Here is a 21,801-nt window from a genome sequence, read left to right as displayed (position 1 = left end):
AATTCACACTTGACTTAGGGCACGTCACTCGACTCAGAACCCCCCCCCCCCTCCCCCACCTGAATCGGGATCCAACATCAAAATCAGGATCAGACCCTAACCTGACCTGGAAGTTGTCTCGAATCAAGGTCGGAATTCGGGTCTTAAATCAAGAATCAAGAATCCAATCTCAGATTAGTATCGAGAATGGGTACCCCTAAGTTGAGTTAGGGTGGAAAGTTGAAAAAGAATTTCGAAAATGTTTTAGTTACTTTTTAGACCCAAATCATTTTTCTTTTAAATTAAATTTAAAAAAAAAAAACTGATTTGAAAAAGTAGTTTCCAAAACATTCAATCCAACCAAACATGAAAAGAATTAACTAAAAAATATTTTCCTTCATCTCAAACACACTTAAATCAATTTGCTTTAAAGGATAGTTTGTCTACATATTCATTTTTTAGCTTCTTTTCCCCATTGTTCATTTGACAGCAAGGCCACCAATTTGGTTTCACCTACTTTTTTCCCTAGAGACATGGTTGTTTTTTTCCAGTGAAAACACATCGACAAATGATGCCTCGTATCATCTTACATATATGTAGTACAAGAGAAACTCATAAGATGTACGTGCAGAGAAGTATGATATAAATACCACAACAATACATGCATTAATAGCAAAATCTGCATAAAATTGTATATACAGTTCCATCCCTCGGGTCACCAATTGCCCATGACGAATCTCGTCTAACACTTGATATAACTTACAAATTTGTTCATGATAAGGAATGTCGTTATTTCTTGTACATCTTAACTAATTAAGTTTATCTCGTTCTTGTGGGGCAATTCTTCTTTTCCAAGGCCCTGAACTGCTGGGACTCGATCATCCACCAAGTTACAGTTCTCTCAATTGATTCTCCGTAACATTAAGTCAAACTGGCACTTCTACAACCCCGATGTTTGTCTCTTCGAGTATCACATAATTGCCGAAACAAAAATAGGGGCAAAAAAATGGTGCAAATTATAACTCTTCGGGAAAGATCATATGAACATTCATACTTAATAATCACTTTCCCATGAGTTTGTAGTAGGCATAGAGACCAGAGCCAACAAATCCCAGAAGCTGTCCAAGGACATTCAACTGAAAGAAGATATCCATCCACAACGATTAGTAGACAATAAATAACAGCCAATCACAGGAACAGAAATAATGAACTCACCAAATCAAATGGAAGCCCGCCAAATATGAACCATCCTAGTGAGATTGTGAAAAGATCCTGCATAAAGGAAGAAAAAACTATAGTACTGATAGAGACTCATCAAATACTTAACATGTTTCTCACTCAAGAATACATAACAAGTTAAATGGAAATCTCGGAAGCACTAGACCTTGGTTAGAAAGTGGACTCCACAGACACTTAGCAATGTCCAACTTACCTCTTCTGGGAAAACAGAAGGGTGTTCATCTTATAGAGAACCTATATTTGCAAATGCAGTGAGCAGATTGACAAGCTACCTGCGACTAACACAGCTAACTACCTAAGTACAAATGGGATAAAGATTGACAGTCAAGCCAGTAGAGTGAATAACCCTCCTTTGCTTTTCAATTTCATATGAAGAATTATGCATATTTCCTATAACCGGTGCCATCGGCTGTCTCACAATAAACACAGAAAGTGGATGAAAAATTGAGGGTATGTACAGAATCACTGAGAAAAGAGGTTGTGGGCAGTGAAAGAATAAAGGACTCATGAATCATGTTTATTGGCCCCACAGAGTTTGGATCACTTTTCTTTCTCTTCTTTAGAGGAGGACAGAGGTTGGCAGACCTCCTCTTTAGTTTGCCACTTAACTTTGACTGAAAGTGCAATCTGCCATTTTCGAGTAAAGGTTGTGTTTGCCTCACATATTTCAGCATCCGCAAGGACATCCTATCAAATTTACATCAGCTCATAGTAAAGGTGCATGTTGCTTGATGCTCAACTCCATCCGAATAGAAATGAGAACTTTTGACAAAGAATATGGCTTTTTCTTTCAGTATCTGTGAGAACTATATCTGCAAGCTATCCGTAACTGTAGCCTAGTGATATGTGGCTATTCTATAAGTGGGCACCTGAGTTACAAGGTGATAAGTTAAGTGATTTTTTTCCATAGCAAACTCACTTGAACTTGCAACAGGTTGAGATTATGGCCCTCCCAAATAGTTTCAACAGCACAACACTAAACCCATACATTAGAAGCTTACATCTTTTCTGCTAGGTATTTGGTCTGCATACAATGTGTAAGTCTGCCATTAAAATTCCAAGGATTCAATTCAAATGAGAGTTGTAAGCCACGGTACTCTTTGATTCTTAAACAAGAAATCAACGATTATCGTGAGAATGAGTAGATTTATATGCAACAGCACATCTGAGACAAAACTAGCACTGGATCGCTGGTACTATATCTCAAGATGAAGGTATGATGGACAAAATGCAAAATGAAACAGAGATAAGGAAGTAATTTCTCAGGAAAATCAGAAGGACAAACCAAAATATGAAGGAGGCAAACCAGATGCTCGAGAAAATGCCAAGGAGAAACACGCAAAAGGAAAAACTACAGAGAACATATTGGCACATTAGAAGTTCGAGAAAATGACAAAGTAGGAGAAGAGCATGCAGGGACTTTGAATGTTCAAAAAAAAGCCCTTAAGAAAACAACAGCAAAAGCTACTAGAGAAACTAAACAAGCCTCCACACTAAGAAAGAAGCATGATGATCAATAACAAAGACACGAGGAGCCAGATACGGATCAAGAGAAAGGAGACTGAGAATCAACAGCAGGGAACATAGAATGAAGTAATAGTCATTGAGGATACCACCAAACATAGTGAGCAACAAGACAAGCCCCCAGAAAGCCCTATAACAAATCCAAAGGCTATCGACTATATTCATATACAGATCCATCAACATCAACAGAAACAAGGAACGTTTATATTTAAGAAAGGAAGTAATTATTACACTATAAACTAGATCCATCAACTAAAAAAGATAATGAAGAAAGAGAGTGGGAATGAAGACTCAAAAGACAAAGTGACACAAGACGTTATCACGACATTTAAGAATAAACCATTGAGGTTAGGTTACAATAGGAACATGAGTTGTACTATGTGTGGGAATATATGCAGGATTTAACCATAAAAGGTCATTTATCCCCAAGAGGTGCCTCATAATTAGGGAGAGGGGAATTAGAATCTTCTAACTAGATAACATAAGAAGTCCTTCTCTGACTAGATAACATAAGAAGTCCACACAATTCTATCTAGATCACCTTGGGTGACTAGTGGATTATTTGACAAGGACTTCTGGTGACAAGATAGAGATGTGAACTTTTCCATTTTATAGTTGGCAACGCTTAAGTATTCTGACCATAAACTAGTCTCAATTGTCATTTTGTAAATAGGAGTCCTCCATATACACTATCGGAAAGAATTTAGTATTGCAAAATATATATTCTAGGATCAAGTTATAATGTCCACTCTTAGCTTGCTTAAGGAGGTTAAGCATACTTGTCCTTTTTGCTTACTTATCAAAAGGAAGACATATACTCCCTCTGCTGTAAGCCTTATGAGGGCCCCCAGGTAATTTAAAAATGACTGTTCTCCAGGAACTGAAATGAACGATCACTTGCAATCTTGCACTCTTGCACCTTATTCAACTCCAATGGCAACAAAGCAATGCATTTGACAACCTGAATTATGGACTTGTGTTCCTCCACAAACATTATTTTCCATTTAACAAACTTTGTACTTTCTCCAATTGGAGTTTTGACCTAGTGAGGTGAATCAGAAAGTTTAATAGGATAATCAAATTTATCAGAGAACAAACCTTCAAGTTACCGCATATTGTCTGTGTGACAGCTGAATTCAGGGTTGTGTTGAGAAATATAGAGTAGTTCAAGAAAAATGCCAATATGCAAGACATAAGCATTACAACCTGCTCATTTACAAAGTACCAAGAGTCAAAACACAGCATATAACATCCTGTTCAGAAAATTCTAACTAGCAGTTAAATGTCCAGTACTGAAAAAAAAAAGAGAGTAACATGTCCAGTAACAGTTGGAAGGAACCATGTGACAGCATTTCTTTTTAATCCTTCCCTATGAACCCCCCCTCTTTTTGCTCCCTTGGTGACTCGAGCCCACAACCTTAGGGCTGGAGATGAAGGGTGCTTACCCTCCGAGCAACCTCCTCTTGTCAACCATATGACAGTGTGCTAGTATAAACAGAGTAGGGCATATTTAAATTGAACCAAAATGCTTTGGAGCAGGATTCACTCTCCACTTTTCCTTTTTACCCCAGGGGCAGTAAAAACACTGTCTCATGCTATATTGCTCAGACTCTCCAAAACTGTTGTCGCACCCGTGTCAGATTCTCCAAAATGTATTATTTTTGGAGTATCTAATACACTGTTGATAATTTTGAGGAGTCCGAGCAACATAGGTCTCAGGAAGTGGGGAATGGGAAAGAACACCTTATGAGTTTGAGCTCCTCTGGAAAAATGTGACAGCAAATTTTACTATCACATTATAGGGTGCAGGAAGAGATAACGAGATAGTAAGGTACCATACACTAAGTTAATTATGAAACTTACCAGGAACCCTGGTGAAAATAAGTAAGGGAAATCCATTGTCAGTGCCAGGTCACCACGAATAAGTGACCAAAGAAGTAAGAAAGGTCCACAGACGATTCCTATTGAAGGTAAGAAAAACCAAAAATAATAATAATCAGATAACAAGAACTATAGCTTATTACAAGGATGAGTAGAAGAGAACAAGAGCAATACCATTGCACCACATTAGGCCAAAGCTATTAAGGCCACTTGATTTTCCTGAATTGATGGAAGTATTAGAAAGGTCCAGAAAAGATATCAATGTGAAAAGATTACATGAGAAGGAAAAAACACTACCAATACGCGCTATGGTGGCAAGGTATATTGCCGTTGTGATGTTGGATAGAAAGACGACGGCATAGCCATAAAAATCAAATGACAAGTCCCGAGCTCCAGCAACAAAAGCACCGAACACGATTATCACAACACTGGTAATGTTAGGCAACATTATGTTAAAAGAACGAACAAGAAATATGCTTCACACTGTTACTTAATCTATTTGCTTGGATGATGTGTAGTTAACAAAGCCCTTAACAGAAAGAATAGAACATACAGAAGACAGTCAAACAGTGTATTATCTTCTTATTGTCAATTTAGATGTGTAAAAGGAAAATCTTAGGGTCGTCTGGTCACCAGGATAGCTCCAGCAACAAAAGCACCGAACACGATTATCACCACACTGGTAATGTTAGGCAACATTATGTTAAAAGAACGATCAAGAAATATGCTCACACTATTACCTAATCTATGTGCTTGTATGATGTGTAGTTAACAGAGCCCTTAACAGAAGAAAGAATAGAACATACGGAAGGCAGTCAAACAGTGTATTATCTTCTTATTGATTGATTTAGATGTGTAAAAGGAAAATCTTAGGGTCATCTGGTCACCAGGATAGCTCCATCAACAAAAGCACCGAAAACGATTATCACCACACTGGTAATGCTAGGCAACATTTTGTTAAAAGAACGAACAAGAAATATGCTCACAGTGTTGCTTAATCTATGTGCTTGAATGATGTGTAGTTAACAGAGCCCTTAACAGAAGAAAGAATAGAACATACGGAAGGCAGGCAAACAGTGAATTGTCTTCTTATTGATCGATTTAGATGTGTAAAAGGAAAATCTAAGGATCGTCTGATCACCAGGATTAGGAAAATAATACTGGTATAAAATTCAGGATTATTGTTGATTGTATTAATTGATTAGCATGATTTTACGAGATTTTGCTATATCCTTTTTCTAGCTTAATTATAGGAATAGAGTATTTCCTTTTTATTGTAATTGAGTGCCTTCCCGTAGTCAGTTAGGATTCACTTGTATAAAGTCTCATTGCCATGGGAACTAAAGACATAATGATTTACAAAGAAGCCTTTTCTTCTTTCTCAAATTCTACAATTATTTTACGCCACGTTTTGTTGGCACGTTCTTTCTGATATAAGCAATACCAATATATTTAATACTGGAAAAATCGGTATTCTGTATCAGATCCAACATGGGATAACTTACACCGGTATTAACTTTATGAGGATAAAACATCTACAAGAAAAATAATCTTGATTTTATCTTCTAGTTTTTATTTACTTTAAAATAAGGGTAAATTGTAAGATAATTATATTGTACACCATATATCCCACTTTTAATGCAATGAACAAAACATCTGCTGAAAGACGCATATCCACTACATAATCCAGTGATTATAAATCCATGTACCAGAATCTCGGTACCAAAATCGTAAGGTGGCCCGAATATGGGAATTAGAGACTTGTCAATACATAACAAAAGCATGTTGATGAAATGACTGGAGATACACACAAGTGGATCAAGCCTTGTGGAAAAAGGTTGTGAAAGCAAAACATGGTACTAAGAATCACTGGAGCACCGAGGTTGTTAGTTCTCCGTATGGTGTAGGTCCTTGGAAGTATATTAGCAAGTTAGGGGAGGAATTCTATCTCAATTGTAAGTTCAAGATGGGCAAGGGCAATGGATCGATCAAAGGTTAATTTCTTTGAAGATATATGGCTAGGGGACTCAACATTACAAAATGATCTTCCTATTCTCTATGCATAAACACAAGCAAATCTTCAACCATCTCTCAAAATAGAGCTGACAATACCTGAATCCCTCAATCCAGAAGGAACTTCCAAGAACAGGAACTACTAGACCTTCTCAGCTTAATGACTAATAAGAGACTAGGAGTTGTCCAGATCAATTGATCAATCACCCGGCAGACTCATTTGGAGGGATAAAGCAGTTGGTAAATATTCTGTGAAAGCAGCATACTATTCACTATGTGCTCAAAATGAAATGCTAGTCAATTGGCCATGGAAGTTAATCTGGTCTATGGACAGTAATATTCAACCTTTATGGTATATAGGAACTGATGTACTTGTCACAATTTTACAAGTTATTAAAAATTTAGATGAAGATCTAAAAGAAAAATTTTAAAATAATTATGTTGCATAATAAAAAAGAAGAAAAAAAATATAATATGCAATATAATAATTTCTTTGATAATGATCTATATGATACATCTGATTGGTATTATTCAGATTAATGAGTTTAAAAGAAATATCTGATTTATTAAAAGACCTCATAGAGAGTAATAAACAAATATCATTAAGAATAAGAATGATAGAAATAGAAATAAAATATATCAAAGAAAATATTCCAGGAAACATAACAAATTTTATAGAAAAAACAGAAAAAATTGACAAAAGAATAAGTCAAAAATATATTAAAGAATTATTAAATAAAAAATCGACAAGTGAAAATACTTATCAAAAAGGAAGTATGGATGAAATATTAGTTCAGAAATTCCTCGAAAAACAAAAAGGGAAAGAACAATATATAGAAAATGAAAATGATTTAGAAACAAATCATAGCGATAATCATAGAGATAATGCAGTAATAGAAATTGATTCAAAATTAAATGAACGAAATAATGATGAATGAATTGGATGAGCTGGTTTATTCTTTAGAAGACCTAAGTCTTTCTGAAGACTCTGAAAAAATAAATGTACTTATGAATAGAGGGAAAACAGAAGGACCTCAAGGAAAGTTCGAAGCTTCAACTTCAATGAAAAATGAATGGCAAGAACCAGAAAACGAAAATAAAAACTTTACAAATAAAACAAAAAGAAATGATGATTTTACAAAAAATTATCATAATAATGATAAATCAAGATTTATGCCTAATAGACTACCAACAGGAGATATAAGTATACAATTCTTAGATCTTGAATGTAAAAGAAATTCAGAAAATAGCCTAGACCTTTGGTCTCAAAATATGCTATTGTATTTTCTACTAGGTAAAGAAAATTATACAAATGAAGAAAAATACTTCATATTGATAAATACCTTTATGGGAAAGGTAAATGATTGGTTTTCAGGATTAACTGAAGATGCGGAAAATATAATTAAAAATGATACCTTAGAAGGATAAAAAAATTCTCTACAAGAAGGTATAAGTAATCTTAAGCAATATATTGCAAATGAATTCTTTGGAGGACAAGGAAATGAAAAAGAAAACAAAGAAATGATAAAAAATATAGCAAAAGAAAAGTTAGAAAAATTACAAATATGTAAAATGAGTTATATTCGAGAATACACTTGTGAATTCGAAGAATATTATTATAAAATATTTGATAGCGGTAAAGAAATGTTACCTTATTTAGAAAATACTATCAAAAATTACCAGGCTTTTGGGCCAAATACTTTAGAGAAGAATATGAAAAAGAAAATATGAAAGGAGATACACTTGGACAGAGAATAAGTTTCCTAAATAATAGATTAGGGCAATTATGTATGTCACATAATATGCAAAGAAAAGCTAAAAGAATTAATACACAAATTTATTGTAAAGATACACAGGCATCTACTCAATGGGGATGTGAAGATAGACCATATAAAAGAAAAAAACAACTCAAGAAAGGGTTAATTAAAAAGAAAAATTTCACTAAACAAAAATATATACCAAGAAAGAGGTATTATAAAAAGAAAAGAGAATTTATAAAAACTAAAAGTAAATGCAAATGTTACAATTGTGGAGAAGAAGGACACAAAAGTTATGAATGTAACAAGAAAAGAGTAAAAATCTCAAAAATAGATAGATTAGAAATAGATTCAGACTTAGAGTCTATAAAATCTATAAAAAGTGATGATTTCTTTGAAGAAATCTATGAAGAATATTCAACTAGTTCAGAATCTGATTAAATGGATAAAGAAATACAAGAAAAGGAAGATTCTGTACAGATATTAAATACAGAAGAAGATCAACATGGATATGCTTTAAAAGCAACCTTCGATGGAGAAACATTTAAGAAAATCCAAGGATTAAAATTAAATCTTAAAATAGAAGACAACCTATTAAGCAGAATGCAAAGGCTTTTTACAAGAGATAAAATCTCTTATCATGAATATCAAGAAGTAGAAAAGGTAATAGAGATTACCCAAACAACAGGAAAACATAAGTTAAATTTATTAACAAAAGCAATGATAAATCAAATCTTAAGAAAAATTCCTGAAAGAAAAAGAAAGAAAATGAATTACGTTCATTTAGGCAGAATTCAAATATTAGTTAAATCAACATTTAAAGAAGGAATAAATTGTCCAATAGTGATAAATTTATCAAACGAAAGATTTATGAACGCAAGAGAAAGAAATCTTGGTATAGTGGAAGGAAATCTAACTTATACTAAGCTTTTATTCACTTATTACCCAAGATATTGTATATCACTAAAACATGCATTAAGTCTACATTTTCAGATCAAAAAGAATGATCTATTTAAACCAGGTAATCATATAATGAGTATATATTACCAAGCATTATACACAGTTACAAATTCAAATTATGGAAATGTGTATAAAAATAAAGAATCAATTGAAATAGATCAACAATGTGCAGGAATTGCTAGAATTATTGAAGCAGAAGTTCAACAAACACAAATACCAGACGAATATGAAAATCGATTTGGAAAAACAAGTGAAATAGGAAGTACTAGTAATCCTAGGCTTTCATTAGAATACGGAAGAAATACCATTAGAAAAAGTATATCAAATAGATATTCTTTAAAAAATGAACATTCAAATATATTGAAAATAAGAGGAAGAATTTTCAATGGATTAGAATGGAAAAATCAGGATATACTGATACAAACAGGAGCAACTGCTAACCACATAAAAGAATATCTTATAAATGGATTAACAGTTTACGAAGGAGAACAATATATATATAAAACCTTTGAAGGTAATAACTTTAGTTGTAAAAATATGGTAGACTTACCTATACAACTAGACATAATACGAATAACAGTCCCCTGTTATATTATAAATCATGAAAGTAATCAAGAAATAATCTTAGGAAATTTATTTCTAAATGATTTAGAAGACTATAACATCGGGAAAGATGGAATAGAAATGATATATAAAAATGAAACTTGTTTCTTATCAAAGATATAAATGCCAAAAGAAACAATCTTTAAAGTTTTAGTTTTTATAGAAATAACAATATATGATACAAAATTGACAACTTGTTGTCAAATAGATAATGGATCAGAAGCAAGTCTAGCAAAATCTTTTTTAATAAAAGATTGGGACTTAAATAAAAATAATATCTCTATGATAGGAATCACAGGAGATAAAGAAAAATTAACAAAATCAAAAGAAAAAGTAGAAATAATTTTAGGATCAAAAATTGTTTCTATAAATAAATTGTTTGCCTATGATAAACTGGAAACAGATTTATTATTAGGAAATGATTTTATTCAACAATTTCAAAATTATCAACAAACGTTGTATATGATAAATTTAAAAACACCTTGTGGACATTACATCAAAGTCCCGAGAATACAAAATGTTTATAATCTTGAAAAGGATAAAGAAAAATATAAAAGAAAAAATTTAGATAATTTAAGAAAAATTACTTGTAAATGTCTTAATTTAGAAAAAATTAAGGAAAATTTACAAAAATCATATGGAGAAAATCCATTAGAAAAATGGAAACAAAGCCATGAAAGAGCAATTTTAGCTTTAAAAGATCCAAACATAATAATTAGAGTAAGACCTATGTTATACAACGAAGAAGATAAATTGGAATTTAAAGTCCAAATTAAAGAGTTACTCAATTTAAAACTCATAAGAATGAGTAAAAGTCCTCATAGTAGTCCAGCATTTATGGTAAGAAATCACTAATTAAAAAGAGGAAAAGCATGAATGGTAATAAAGTATAAAGAATTAAATAAGATGGATATTTTATTCCGAATAAAAACAATTTAATTAACCTTGCAAAAGGAAAAACATATTTTTCAAAATTTGACTGTAAAAGTGGATTTTGGAAAATAAAATTAGAAGAAAATTCAGTTAAATTAACTGCATTCAACACTCCTAATGGACATTACGAGTGATTAGTAATGCCTTTTGGATTAAAAAACGCACCACAAATATTCCAAAGAAGAATGGATAAAATCTTCTCAGAAGACAACTATTTAATAGTATATATTGATGATATATTAATATGTTCAAAGACATATGAAGACCATTTAAAACATTTGAAAAAATTTTCAGAAAAATGTTTAAAAAATGGAATAATTCTAAGTCAAAAAAAGGCAGAAATAAATAAAAACGAAATAGAATTCTTAGGAATGATTATTTCAAAAAATGGAATTGAACTCCAATCACACATTGCTAAAAAGATCATAAAATTCCCTGATAAACTAACAACAAAACAAGAAATCCAAAGATTTCTGGGATGTTTGAATTATGCAGGAGAATTTATACAAGATTTAGCAAAGAAAAGAAATATACTTCAAAAGTTAATAAGAAAAACCAACAGACTTGGTTGGACGGAAGAACACACTAAGTGTATAAAAAACTTAAAAGAAGAATGTGCAAAATTACCCAAATTTAGACTACCAGATAAAAATGATAATCTAATTCTACAAACAGATGCATCAAATTATCATTGGGGAGCAATTTTGCAAACAGATCTAAATGAAATCTGCAGGTACACGAGCGGTACATTCAACGATGCAGAAACAAGATATTCGACTAACGAAAAAGAATTATTAGCGATTGTTAAGGGAATTAGAAAATTTTCTACATTTCTCTTACCAAAAAAATTTATTATTAGAACTGATAATACACAAGTTGCAGGTCTAATAAACAATAGATTGCCTGAACCTCAATACAGAAGACCCCATAGATGGCAAGTATTATTATCGTTTTATACCTTTTCAATTGAATATATAAAAGGAAATGACAATTTTCTTGCAGATTTCCTATCAAGAAATGTCCAATATGGACAATCAGACAAAGATCCTGGTAACCAGGATATATGAAAAAATGAAAAAGATAGACGAGTCCATCGATGAGAAGGGATAAAAACTATTCAAGATAAGAGATGAACTCTCAAAATTATCTGAATAATCTCGAATGTTGCAATTCGAAATAAACCAACTCAGCACAGATCAAGCTGATAATATGAGAGAGTTTCTAATTCTCTGCGAACGTTTGGATTCGCATCCAATACAGAATTCAAATCTGAAAGAGAGTATTAATCTCAATAAAGTGGCAGGAGATGTCCCACTAGCACCTAGTGTCAAAAACATCTCAAAGGTATGCACGGATATGTCAACTTCATCTTCAAAAGATGAAAAAAGCCGCGCAAATGAAGCTTCAAGCTCATCATCAGTCAAGGCTGAAAAAATAATATCTGGGAAACCAGAAAATAAGACTAACCCAGTATCATCTGGAGCAAAAGTTTTTTCTTCTACGCAGGGAAAACAACATCCGAAAGAGGAAGAGTATCTAAATTTCACTAGATACATTTACAATCTACCAGAACAAAGTGGAGAAACATATGGAGTTTTAGGGACAACTAGCTTGTTTCCTAGAATATCTATATTTCCAAATGGAATACCGAGCTTTACAGCTCAATTGTTCGAGTTCGGATATTTGGATCGAGTATATACAGGTCCAGATCTGAAAGAAATATCTCAACTACCAACAAGATTGTTCAAAGCAATCAAAGATTTCAGCCAAGGCGATGGAGGAGTATATTGCAGATTCTACAACATTTCAATAGAGTGCCAAGATTCGCAAGCATACTATCCTACACTCAACTACATTTCTATTGAAAAAATAAAAGATTTTAATGTTAAGGCTAGGGGAGTAGACAAAAAAATTCCTTACCTTAACAAGAAATGGATACAAACTAGAAGAGCATTAGGGATAAAAGCCTTATATGCTATTCTAAATAGATTTTACAAAGATGATTTCAGGGTGATAGATCAAGACACTGATTGGGTTCTTATCACCAAAGGAAGATCAAAATCAGAAATACTCAAAGAAAGAATCCTGGATATTGAGCTCCACAGATTAGGAGCAACAGAAGAGACTTGGAAATTAGCATGCAAAATGCTCGAACACAACCATGATCGATGAAGGAGAAGATCGATGAAGAACGTAAGCACTTACGTAATCATACACAAAACGTAAGCACTTACGTTAACAAAAGAAGAAAAAGACCAAAAAAAAAAAGATACTTTTCTTTATAAAAGAAAAATCATATCCTGTCAGCCAGTGACAGAAAGCAGCACATGTGACATAAAGTAAAGTTATCAGCAAGGAATCTTTGGGTTCGAAAGAGCTAATAGATAAAAATGTAATATTTAAAGGAAGTCCTTTAAATAAAAGTTGATTGTAAATAAACCCCGAGGGGATATCTATATAAGGAGTGAAGTTTTATATGTATAGTGTGGAGGATTAGAGAGTCTTAGAGAAGAAAGGTTAAGAATATTTTATGAGTTAAAGAAAAGTATAAAGAAAAGTATCTCTTTTTTTTTGTCTTTCTCTTCTTCTGTTAACGTAAGTGCTTACGTTTTGTGTATGATTACGTAAGTGCTTACGTTCATCATCTTCTTCATCGATCTTCTCCTTCATCGATCATGGTTGTGTTCTAGCATTTTGCATGCTAATTTCCAAGTCTCTTCTGTTGCTCTTAATCTGTGGAGCTCAATATCCAGGATTCTTTCTTTGAGTATTTTTGATTTTGATCTTACTTTGGTGATAAGAACCCAATCAGTGTCTTGATCTATCACCCTGAAATCATCTTTGTAAAATCTATTTAGAATAGCATATAAGGCTTTTATCCCTAATGCTCTTCTAGTTTGTATCCATTTCTTGTTAAGGTAAGGAATTTTTTTGTCTACTCCCGTAGCCTTAACATTAAAATCTTTTATTTTTTCAACAGAAATGTAGTTGAGTGTTGGATAGTATGCTTGTGAATCTTGGCACTCCATTGAAATGCTGTAGAATCTGCAATATACTCCTCCATCGCCTTGGCTGAAATCTTTGATTGCTTTGAACAATCTTGTTGGTACAATTATTTTACGCCACGTTTTGTTGGCACGTTGTTTCTGATATAAGCAATACCAATATATTTAATACTGGAAAAATCGGTATTCTGTATCAGATCCAACATGGGATAACTTACACCGGTATTAACTTTATGAGGATAAAACATCTGCAAGAAAAATAATCTTGATTTCATCTTCTAGTTTTTATTTACTTCAAAATAAGGGTAAATTGTAAGATAATTATATTGTACACCATATATCCCACTTTTAATGCAATGAACAAAACATCTGCTGAAAGACGCATATCCACTACATAATCCAGTGATTATAAATCCATGTACCAGAATCTCGGTACCAAAATCGTAAGGTGGCCCGGGAAATGGGAATTAGAGACTTGTCAATACATAACAAAAGCATGTTGATGAAATGACTGGAGATACACACAAGTGGATCAAGCCTTGTGGAAAAAGGTTGTGAAAGCAAAACATGGTACTAAGAATCACTGGAGCACCGAGGTTGTTAGTTCTCCGTATGGTGTAGGTCCTTGGAAGTATATTAGCAAGTTAGGGGAGGAATTCTATCTCAATTGTAAGTTCAAGATGGGCAAGGGCAATGGATCGATCAAAGGTTAATTTCTTGGAAGATATATGGCTAGGGGACTCAACATTACAAAATGATCTTCCTAGTCTCTATGCATAAGCACAAGCAAATCTTCAACCATCTCTCAAAATAGAGCTGACAATACCTGAATCCCTCAATCCAGAAGGAACTTCCAAGAACAGGAACTACTAGACCTTCTCAGCTTAATGACTAATAAGAGACTAGGAGTTGTCCAGATCAATTGATCAATCACCCGGCAGACTCATTTGGAGGGATAAAGCAGTTGGTAAATATTCTGTGAAAGCAGCATACTATTCACTATGTGCTCAAAATGAAATGCTAGTCAATTGGCCATGGAAGTTAATCTGGAAAACCAAATTTACCCCCAAGGTGATTTGTTTTAGCTGACTAGCCCTCCATGAAGCCTCCCTCACCCAAGACAACCTCATCAGGAGAAAAATCACATCGTCAACAGACGCTTCATGTGTCACCGGGCCCTACAAACCAACAAACATCTTTTTCTTCATTGTACAGCAGCCACAGGCGTATGGAACATGTTCATCCCAGTTTTTAGTCTAAAATGGGTTATGCCAAGTAGTATTAAAGATGCACTTGTTAGCTGGAGCTCATGAGAGGCCGGTAAATCCATCAGGAAAGTATGGAAGATGATCCCAGCTTGCATTTTTGGGTGTGTATTGACAGAGAGAAACAATAGATGCAGGCACCTCTTCCCCGAGCTACATTCTTAAGTCTATATTTTTAAGTTTAAACAACCCTCTGTAGCTCCCCTAAAAGTTTCTTGGACATTGTTAGCTCCTTAACTTAAGATTAGCCTTTTGCAATAGAGCTAACAATGTCTTGTTATTTTCTATGCTTTGCAAGTGATGCATCTTCTTGATACCTTCTATCGAATCTATTATCTTATCAAAAAAATCTGGATTATAAGCACCCAAGGGTGTGGCCTAGTAGTCAATGAAGTGGTTGAAAACCCTGAGTCTCAGGTTCATAATTCAGTGGAGACAAAAAAAACAGTACGTGATATTAGTTGTGGTGTGCGAAAGTTGGCCTGGACACCATGGTCATCAAAAGGAAAAAAAAACAATCTCTGGATTATAATAGTGCATAACTTTGCCTGTGAACCAAAAGACCTTTTTGTTTAAAATTATAAACCCCTTAATAGCCTCTTAACTAATTACTAGAAATATAACAGAACCGAAACAAATGGAAAAAAAAACTTTCCTTTCTTGTAGCTTTCAGACTCACACAAATGAAGCAACAGAAAAAAGCCATGTATTTGCCTATTTGGCTCTCATATATCCGTACAATTAGAATATGAATAGAAACAAAAAGAGTACATAGAATCCTAATTGGAAAAGGATTGTAATATATTGTCTATAAATAGGATTTTAGTATTATAATGTAGATGTAATTCCATAATATTTCTCTTATGTTTCTTCACACATGCCATTAAGATATTTCAGGCTGTTAGGTTAACCAATCAGTTTAAACTTTATGCATTTTGTCAGATCTCATTTACTTCTTTTTGAGAAGGAAAAGAAATAGTCCTAGAGCAATAACCCTTGTTTCAACTTAAGCAATTTAAGCTGAAGAAACTTCTATTTTCCCAGAGTTATAACTCTTGTTTCCATAACCAGAATGTAGGAACAAGTGAAACATTAATCCAGTTCTTCTAGGTACTATTTCCATATGAAAATTTCTTCTTTATGGAAAATTATTTAGTTCATACAAAAGTCAACCATTGTTGAACTAGAAGATTTAATAAGATAATTTGGAAAGCAATTTTAATTCATAAATTGAGAATACGAGTGAGAATGGAATGAATAGGTAGGGAAACATTTTAATTCATAAATTGAGAATACGAGTGAGAATGGAATGAATAGGTAGGGAAACATTTTAGTCCAAACTCCATATATTCTCTATTGTACAAACTTTGAGAAGTTATTTCAAATATTATTTCCTAATATTCTGATTCCCGCTAAGGAACTTTTCTTTGTGTCTATCTCAAGATCGCATAAAATTTGTAGACATAGCTTCTGCAACAGAACAAACTAAGATAAAAAGGAAATATTTACCTTCCAATAATAGGACGACTATACTTCTGACCTGCAAGAATGGATTCCACAATCATTGTAAATACAACAGTTGTCCTCCTAAGGGTTGTGTACATGGGTACATTGACTCCCCGAACAGACTCCATCGTGACTAGCTTTCAAGGAGAACCAGAGACCACATAAAATCTTTTGATGAGATGCGAACTCCTGACCTTTGAGGAAATAAAAGGCATAAAAGTGCAATACTAAATGAAGCAATTACCATGTAGAGAAGATAGGTCACAGCAACAGGTAAAGTATCAATTACTGTCTTCAGTGGCACAAACGTTTTAAAATTGTCAGGCGTAGCCAGCGATTCACTCAAATGAAAAGAAATCAGCTTCAGCCGTCTTAAGAGATAAAGAAAACAACACGAGCATATTATCTGCAGATGACAAGACATTAAATATATCAATTCAGTGATGCCAACTGATACAAAGAACTGCTTTAGAAAAGCACAGGAGCAAATAACTCCTGTCAAGCACGAGTTCCTAAACTCATTTTAGAAATATAAACACGTTATCTGGAGATACTAATAACTTAAAATACTACAGTTGGTAACTAAGTAAAACTTGAGAAAAAAGCCAGAGGTTTTGCATGACGAATTGACAGTCTATTTAGAGGTTGGAAATAGCCTCTCTACCCTCACAAGGTAAGGTTTGTGTAAACTCAAGAAATAAGCCAGACCACACCGTGGGATTATAAAAGGTAAGTAGTTGTTGTTGAAGACAAATTGCTTTAGGACAAATGTCTGGAACCAGCCCAGGAAAATGAACATATAACTTGTGGTACAATGTTAAGAGCACCAGGCCTCCCTGCTAAAAATGGAGTCTCTAGGTTTTTGATGGTGGCCAGCATTCCCTCAATGTGGAAGAATACTACTTACCAATTGTCAAAGAAATAGAGTCTCTAGGTACCTGACAGAGTGTGATGACATTTGCAGATGGGAAGTTGTATGAAGAAAGAGCCGCTTTATTGAACAATACCAAGAGAACTGCAAGTCAATATCAGGTAAGTTTGTAAGCATCAAGCAGTTTATAAAAAGCTCTAAGGTCCGTTGGCTTTAAGCACAAAGCAAAAACAAGTGTTTCCTTTAATGAAAAAAGGAACAAACTGGAGAAAACAAATACAAATATATATGTTTAGTCCAAAGACAAATAATTATAAGCATGAATGACAAATATAGGAACAATGAAATTTTTTTTAGGATAAAATGAAATATCAATTGTTTAGTGCTGCCTCTTCAGAAAAGACTGATTGGCAAGGAAAAGTATAACACTGAAGTGCACATTAAGCGAGGCAAAGCGCTCAACACATTTTGATTCGCTTTATGGTTAACGTTGACAAAGAGCCTTTGACAACACTATTATGGAGAACCAAAGGTCTTTTATAAACAATAGGAAAAGATCAACAGGACTATGATTCTTAGAAAGGTGAAGCAAAGGGTTAAAGAAAGAAAAAGGGAAGTTCCAATATTCCTCCCAAATGACCTGACAGAATCAAAATTGAATATGGGCAACTATGCTTCAGTACTTGACTTTAAATTTGAGGTTCTTCTATATTCGCTGATGCTTAATGGAACCATGCATCATCCCTAGTCATCAATGGCTATGCCTTAAGTTCTTGTCGTTTGGGTCACATAATTAAGTGTTGATTCTCAACTAGATGTCCTTAAATATAGACTAATTTACGGGTTTTTTTAGAATTGAGTGGAGTCCGCAGACCCCAATGAACATGAATAAACATTGAAAGTGCATGATATGGACAAAGAATATCATCTAGAAATGGACATTAAGCACAAAGCAATGATGTGCAATGGGGTCTCATTGAGTCTTTATCTGCATTCTAATATTTTCATTCAAAAATCAAAGTCAAAGGTATCCCCTAATTTCTGGGTGTTGTACAATGGAGCGACTAGCCCAAACTGAAACTATCTGGTTTTTCTTTTTTAAGTGCATGATAAAGAACAGAGAATATTAGTTTGTTTGCAGTAAGTTCTAGAGTATCATTAATATAATGGCATTTACACATGAATTTACCAACAAAGAAAAAGAAAACGAAAAACATGTTAATTTCCCACTACGTTAGAGTAGCATATATGAACAATAGCCATATCCACAAAGACAGAAATGCAGTCTATTTGTCTGAATCAGATAGCATAACATGCGGCAAAAATACAACACAGTACTTTAATACATTTACTACTAATTAATTGCTTATAGTGTAAACAAAGACAACTCCAATGGACATAAATGCAATGATTTCCAAATAATACAAATGTCCATCTTAAGCTAATAATATAAGAGTAAGTTTGCCCTTCCTTATCCACTTACTTTTATCCCTTTGAATTCATCCATTTATAACACGGGCGACCTTGGAGACTTGGACTTGGCTAAAAGCAAAGCAAAAGAAAAGTAGAGTCTTCAAACTTGTCTATCATTAAAGACGTCAATGGGGCAGAGCAATTGCAGGGTGGGGCGACTTATAGTGTTGCGGGCAGTGCAGGTTAGAGCTTTTGCAGGGCGGGGCGGGGCAGGGAGGGTATGCGGGTTGCCAAGACTTTCGCAATATTAACTACTTTCACATTCCTTTTGGGTAATAAACACACTAGTCAAAAAATAAGGCAGTACTCTATACATTCTTGCATAATTCAATCTTATCCCAGGTAATTATGAAGAGGATAAAACATCAACAAAATACTATTAATATCACTAAAAGTTTTTAAAAAAGTCTTTTCTCTGTTTAGAATGAATTGATTGTGTTGTGTAGTACATAAACTAACAAACAATTATTTCATATGCGAAGAAAGTAAAACACAGCCACTGTGTCCTTCTCAAAGTGCAGGGATATATGCGGTGCTTTAATGAATTTATGTGGGGTGGACGGGGCGGGGCAAAAAAAAAAGAAATTGCTATGTGGGGCGGAGCAGGGCAGGGCAAAATCTTTGCTGGTTTATGCGGGTTTGCACCCCACCCCACTCCATTGCCATCCCTATCTATCATCTGACAAGATGAGACATTTTAAGGATGCATAAGTAGGCACGAACATGTAAAAAATATCCAACATACAACAATCTTTGTGAGCAAAAATGCTAAATAACCAAAGAGAAATAGAAAAGAGTTTAAAACCAACAGTGCCAAGATTATGTTAACATGTTAATGAACAATTGGTGCAATATAAAGATAGTGGCATTTTAGATAGTATAAACAAATTGTGTAAAAATCTTTTTTTGTATCCAATTCCCAAACAATCCCCACTACGTAATGTAGGGTACATTCATCCAAAAGAACATTTAATCATGTCATTAAAAGCTGAGCAATTCAAGTATGATGAATTTAGATACATAAGGGGAAAGGAAAAATACTCCCTTTATTTTAGATATGTCGTACTTTCCTTTTAGTATGTTTAAGAAGAATGTCGCTTTTAGTAACTCTTTAATTCCAACATCTCACATGGCATATTTAAGAGCACAAGATTCAAAAGACATTTTGGTACGCTATATACATCTTTAGTTCAAGATGACAAGATCCAAAAATCTTGTTACTTTCTTGAACACTATGTCCAGTTAAAACTAAGATGCATAATTAAATGGAGGAAGTACCTGAAAAGAATCTAAATGAATGGCAGTACTTTATTATTGTGTTAGCCAGTAACCAAGGCATTTGATGTGTAAGACACATAAAGCTTGATATTTCAAAGATCTTGCTCTACTAATCCTACTTAATAACAGCAATGTATTTTAACATTGAGTACATGGACGAATACTTTTCTCTTGAAGATTGAAGCATGGCACCCAAGCCTTCAGATGTGAAAATGGATTGCACACCATAAGAATATTTATAGACTGATAAGGCATGAAATGATCATTCTACAATAAACTTTTTATGTGCACGAAACTCCATTTGCATATGATTAATTTTTATTTTTTTTGTCTTCTTTAAAACATGAAAGAAGAGACAAAAAAAATTGTTATAGAGACAGCAGAATAGGTGAACATTCCTTTTTAAAAAAAAAAATTACATCGCACATCCTTGTTTAATTGAACACAGATCTGCATATTAAGGAGCAGAAAGTATGATTTATGGGGCTACAACCAACTACCAAAGTTGCCATGATTAGCTTCAACATGAGTCAACCATTATCAGATTCAATCTAACCAAATCTAAGTGCCACCAATAGTAGTTAATTCAGCAAACGTTAATCTCATTCAGCTGGCAAACCACAGACGGTGAAACACGGCTGAGCAATAATCACTAAATATGAAGAGAACTTCCTGTCAATAACACCAAACATAAATCAAGAGCACAACTTTTAATACAATTAGGAAAGGCTACAACATCTTATAATACATCATTTCCATCAACCAAAAATAAACTTTTATTTGAATTGTACAGATCGAAGCAACTCCCATGCTAGCTTTAATGATTGCAATAGTAGCTTATTTGAAAGTGACGGAGAAGGTCAAATTTCAACCGTTACACAGCATAACACTTCATTCCATGATAAATCACTCAACTCCCGATCAACAAATAACCTCTCAATTTGAATCAAACGTAATGAGCATATACAAATTTCTAGCTCTAAAATTTGCAATTTCAACAAGTTCCAAAAATGCAAACCCTATTCCTGACGGAAAACGCAAATTGGCAATTCAACAGAGAACAGCTACATAAATCAGGTGAAACAATAGGAAGGAGGAAGAGGAAACATCTATACCAGCACATGACATGTAAGAGATAGCAGCATAAGCACCGCGTTTGGTCATGGCCGATCCTTTGAAGAGCTTCTCCTCCATCCGCGGCGGTGATGGATCGATCGCCGTCGTCGTTGGTAGTAGCGGATTGTTCTTCGTTGAACTTGAAGCCATGATTAACAGTATCACAAAACTCAGATCTCTCTTCTTCTTCTTCTTTGTGAATCACTATCGTTTCAACAACTTCTCAAACTGCAAGTTGAAGAGCTTATTGATTTTAAACAAAGTCTTTTAAACTGTGTAATAAATTTCTTTTTTGAATTTTCCACAGATTCATAAACAGCCTTTTATCCTAAGAAGCTTCCTTTTTCCTAATTATGGGAATTTTTTTATTTTTGAGAAAAATAAGTTCTCTTTTCTAG

At 33.7% G+C, this 21,801-nt stretch overlaps 1 protein-coding gene across 1 annotated transcript; it reads right to left on the bottom strand.

The window, feature by feature from the left end:
* Positions 1 to 622: 622 nt before the first annotated feature.
* Positions 623 to 21,801, bottom strand: LOC101261540 (UDP-N-acetylglucosamine transporter UGNT1). Its single transcript, XM_004245140.5, has 10 exons — positions 21,403 to 21,801; positions 17,604 to 17,680; positions 16,910 to 17,071; positions 16,669 to 16,802; positions 4,921 to 5,051; positions 4,798 to 4,842; positions 4,606 to 4,703; positions 3,841 to 3,948; positions 1,195 to 1,251; positions 623 to 1,115 (listed from the first exon to the last, which is right to left on the bottom strand). Exons 1-10 carry the CDS (start codon positions 21,551 to 21,553, stop codon positions 1,041 to 1,043), a joined length of 1,038 nt encoding a protein of 345 aa, XP_004245188.1. The 5' UTR covers positions 21,554 to 21,801; the 3' UTR covers positions 623 to 1,040.

Source organism: Solanum lycopersicum, chromosome 8 (assembly GCF_036512215.1).
Source record: "Solanum lycopersicum chromosome 8, SLM_r2.1".
In the NCBI taxonomy this organism is placed as follows: domain Eukaryota; kingdom Viridiplantae; phylum Streptophyta; class Magnoliopsida; order Solanales; family Solanaceae; genus Solanum; species Solanum lycopersicum.
Note: the sequence above shows the minus strand (reverse complement) of the source record. Positions and strands in the feature narration are given on the sequence as shown.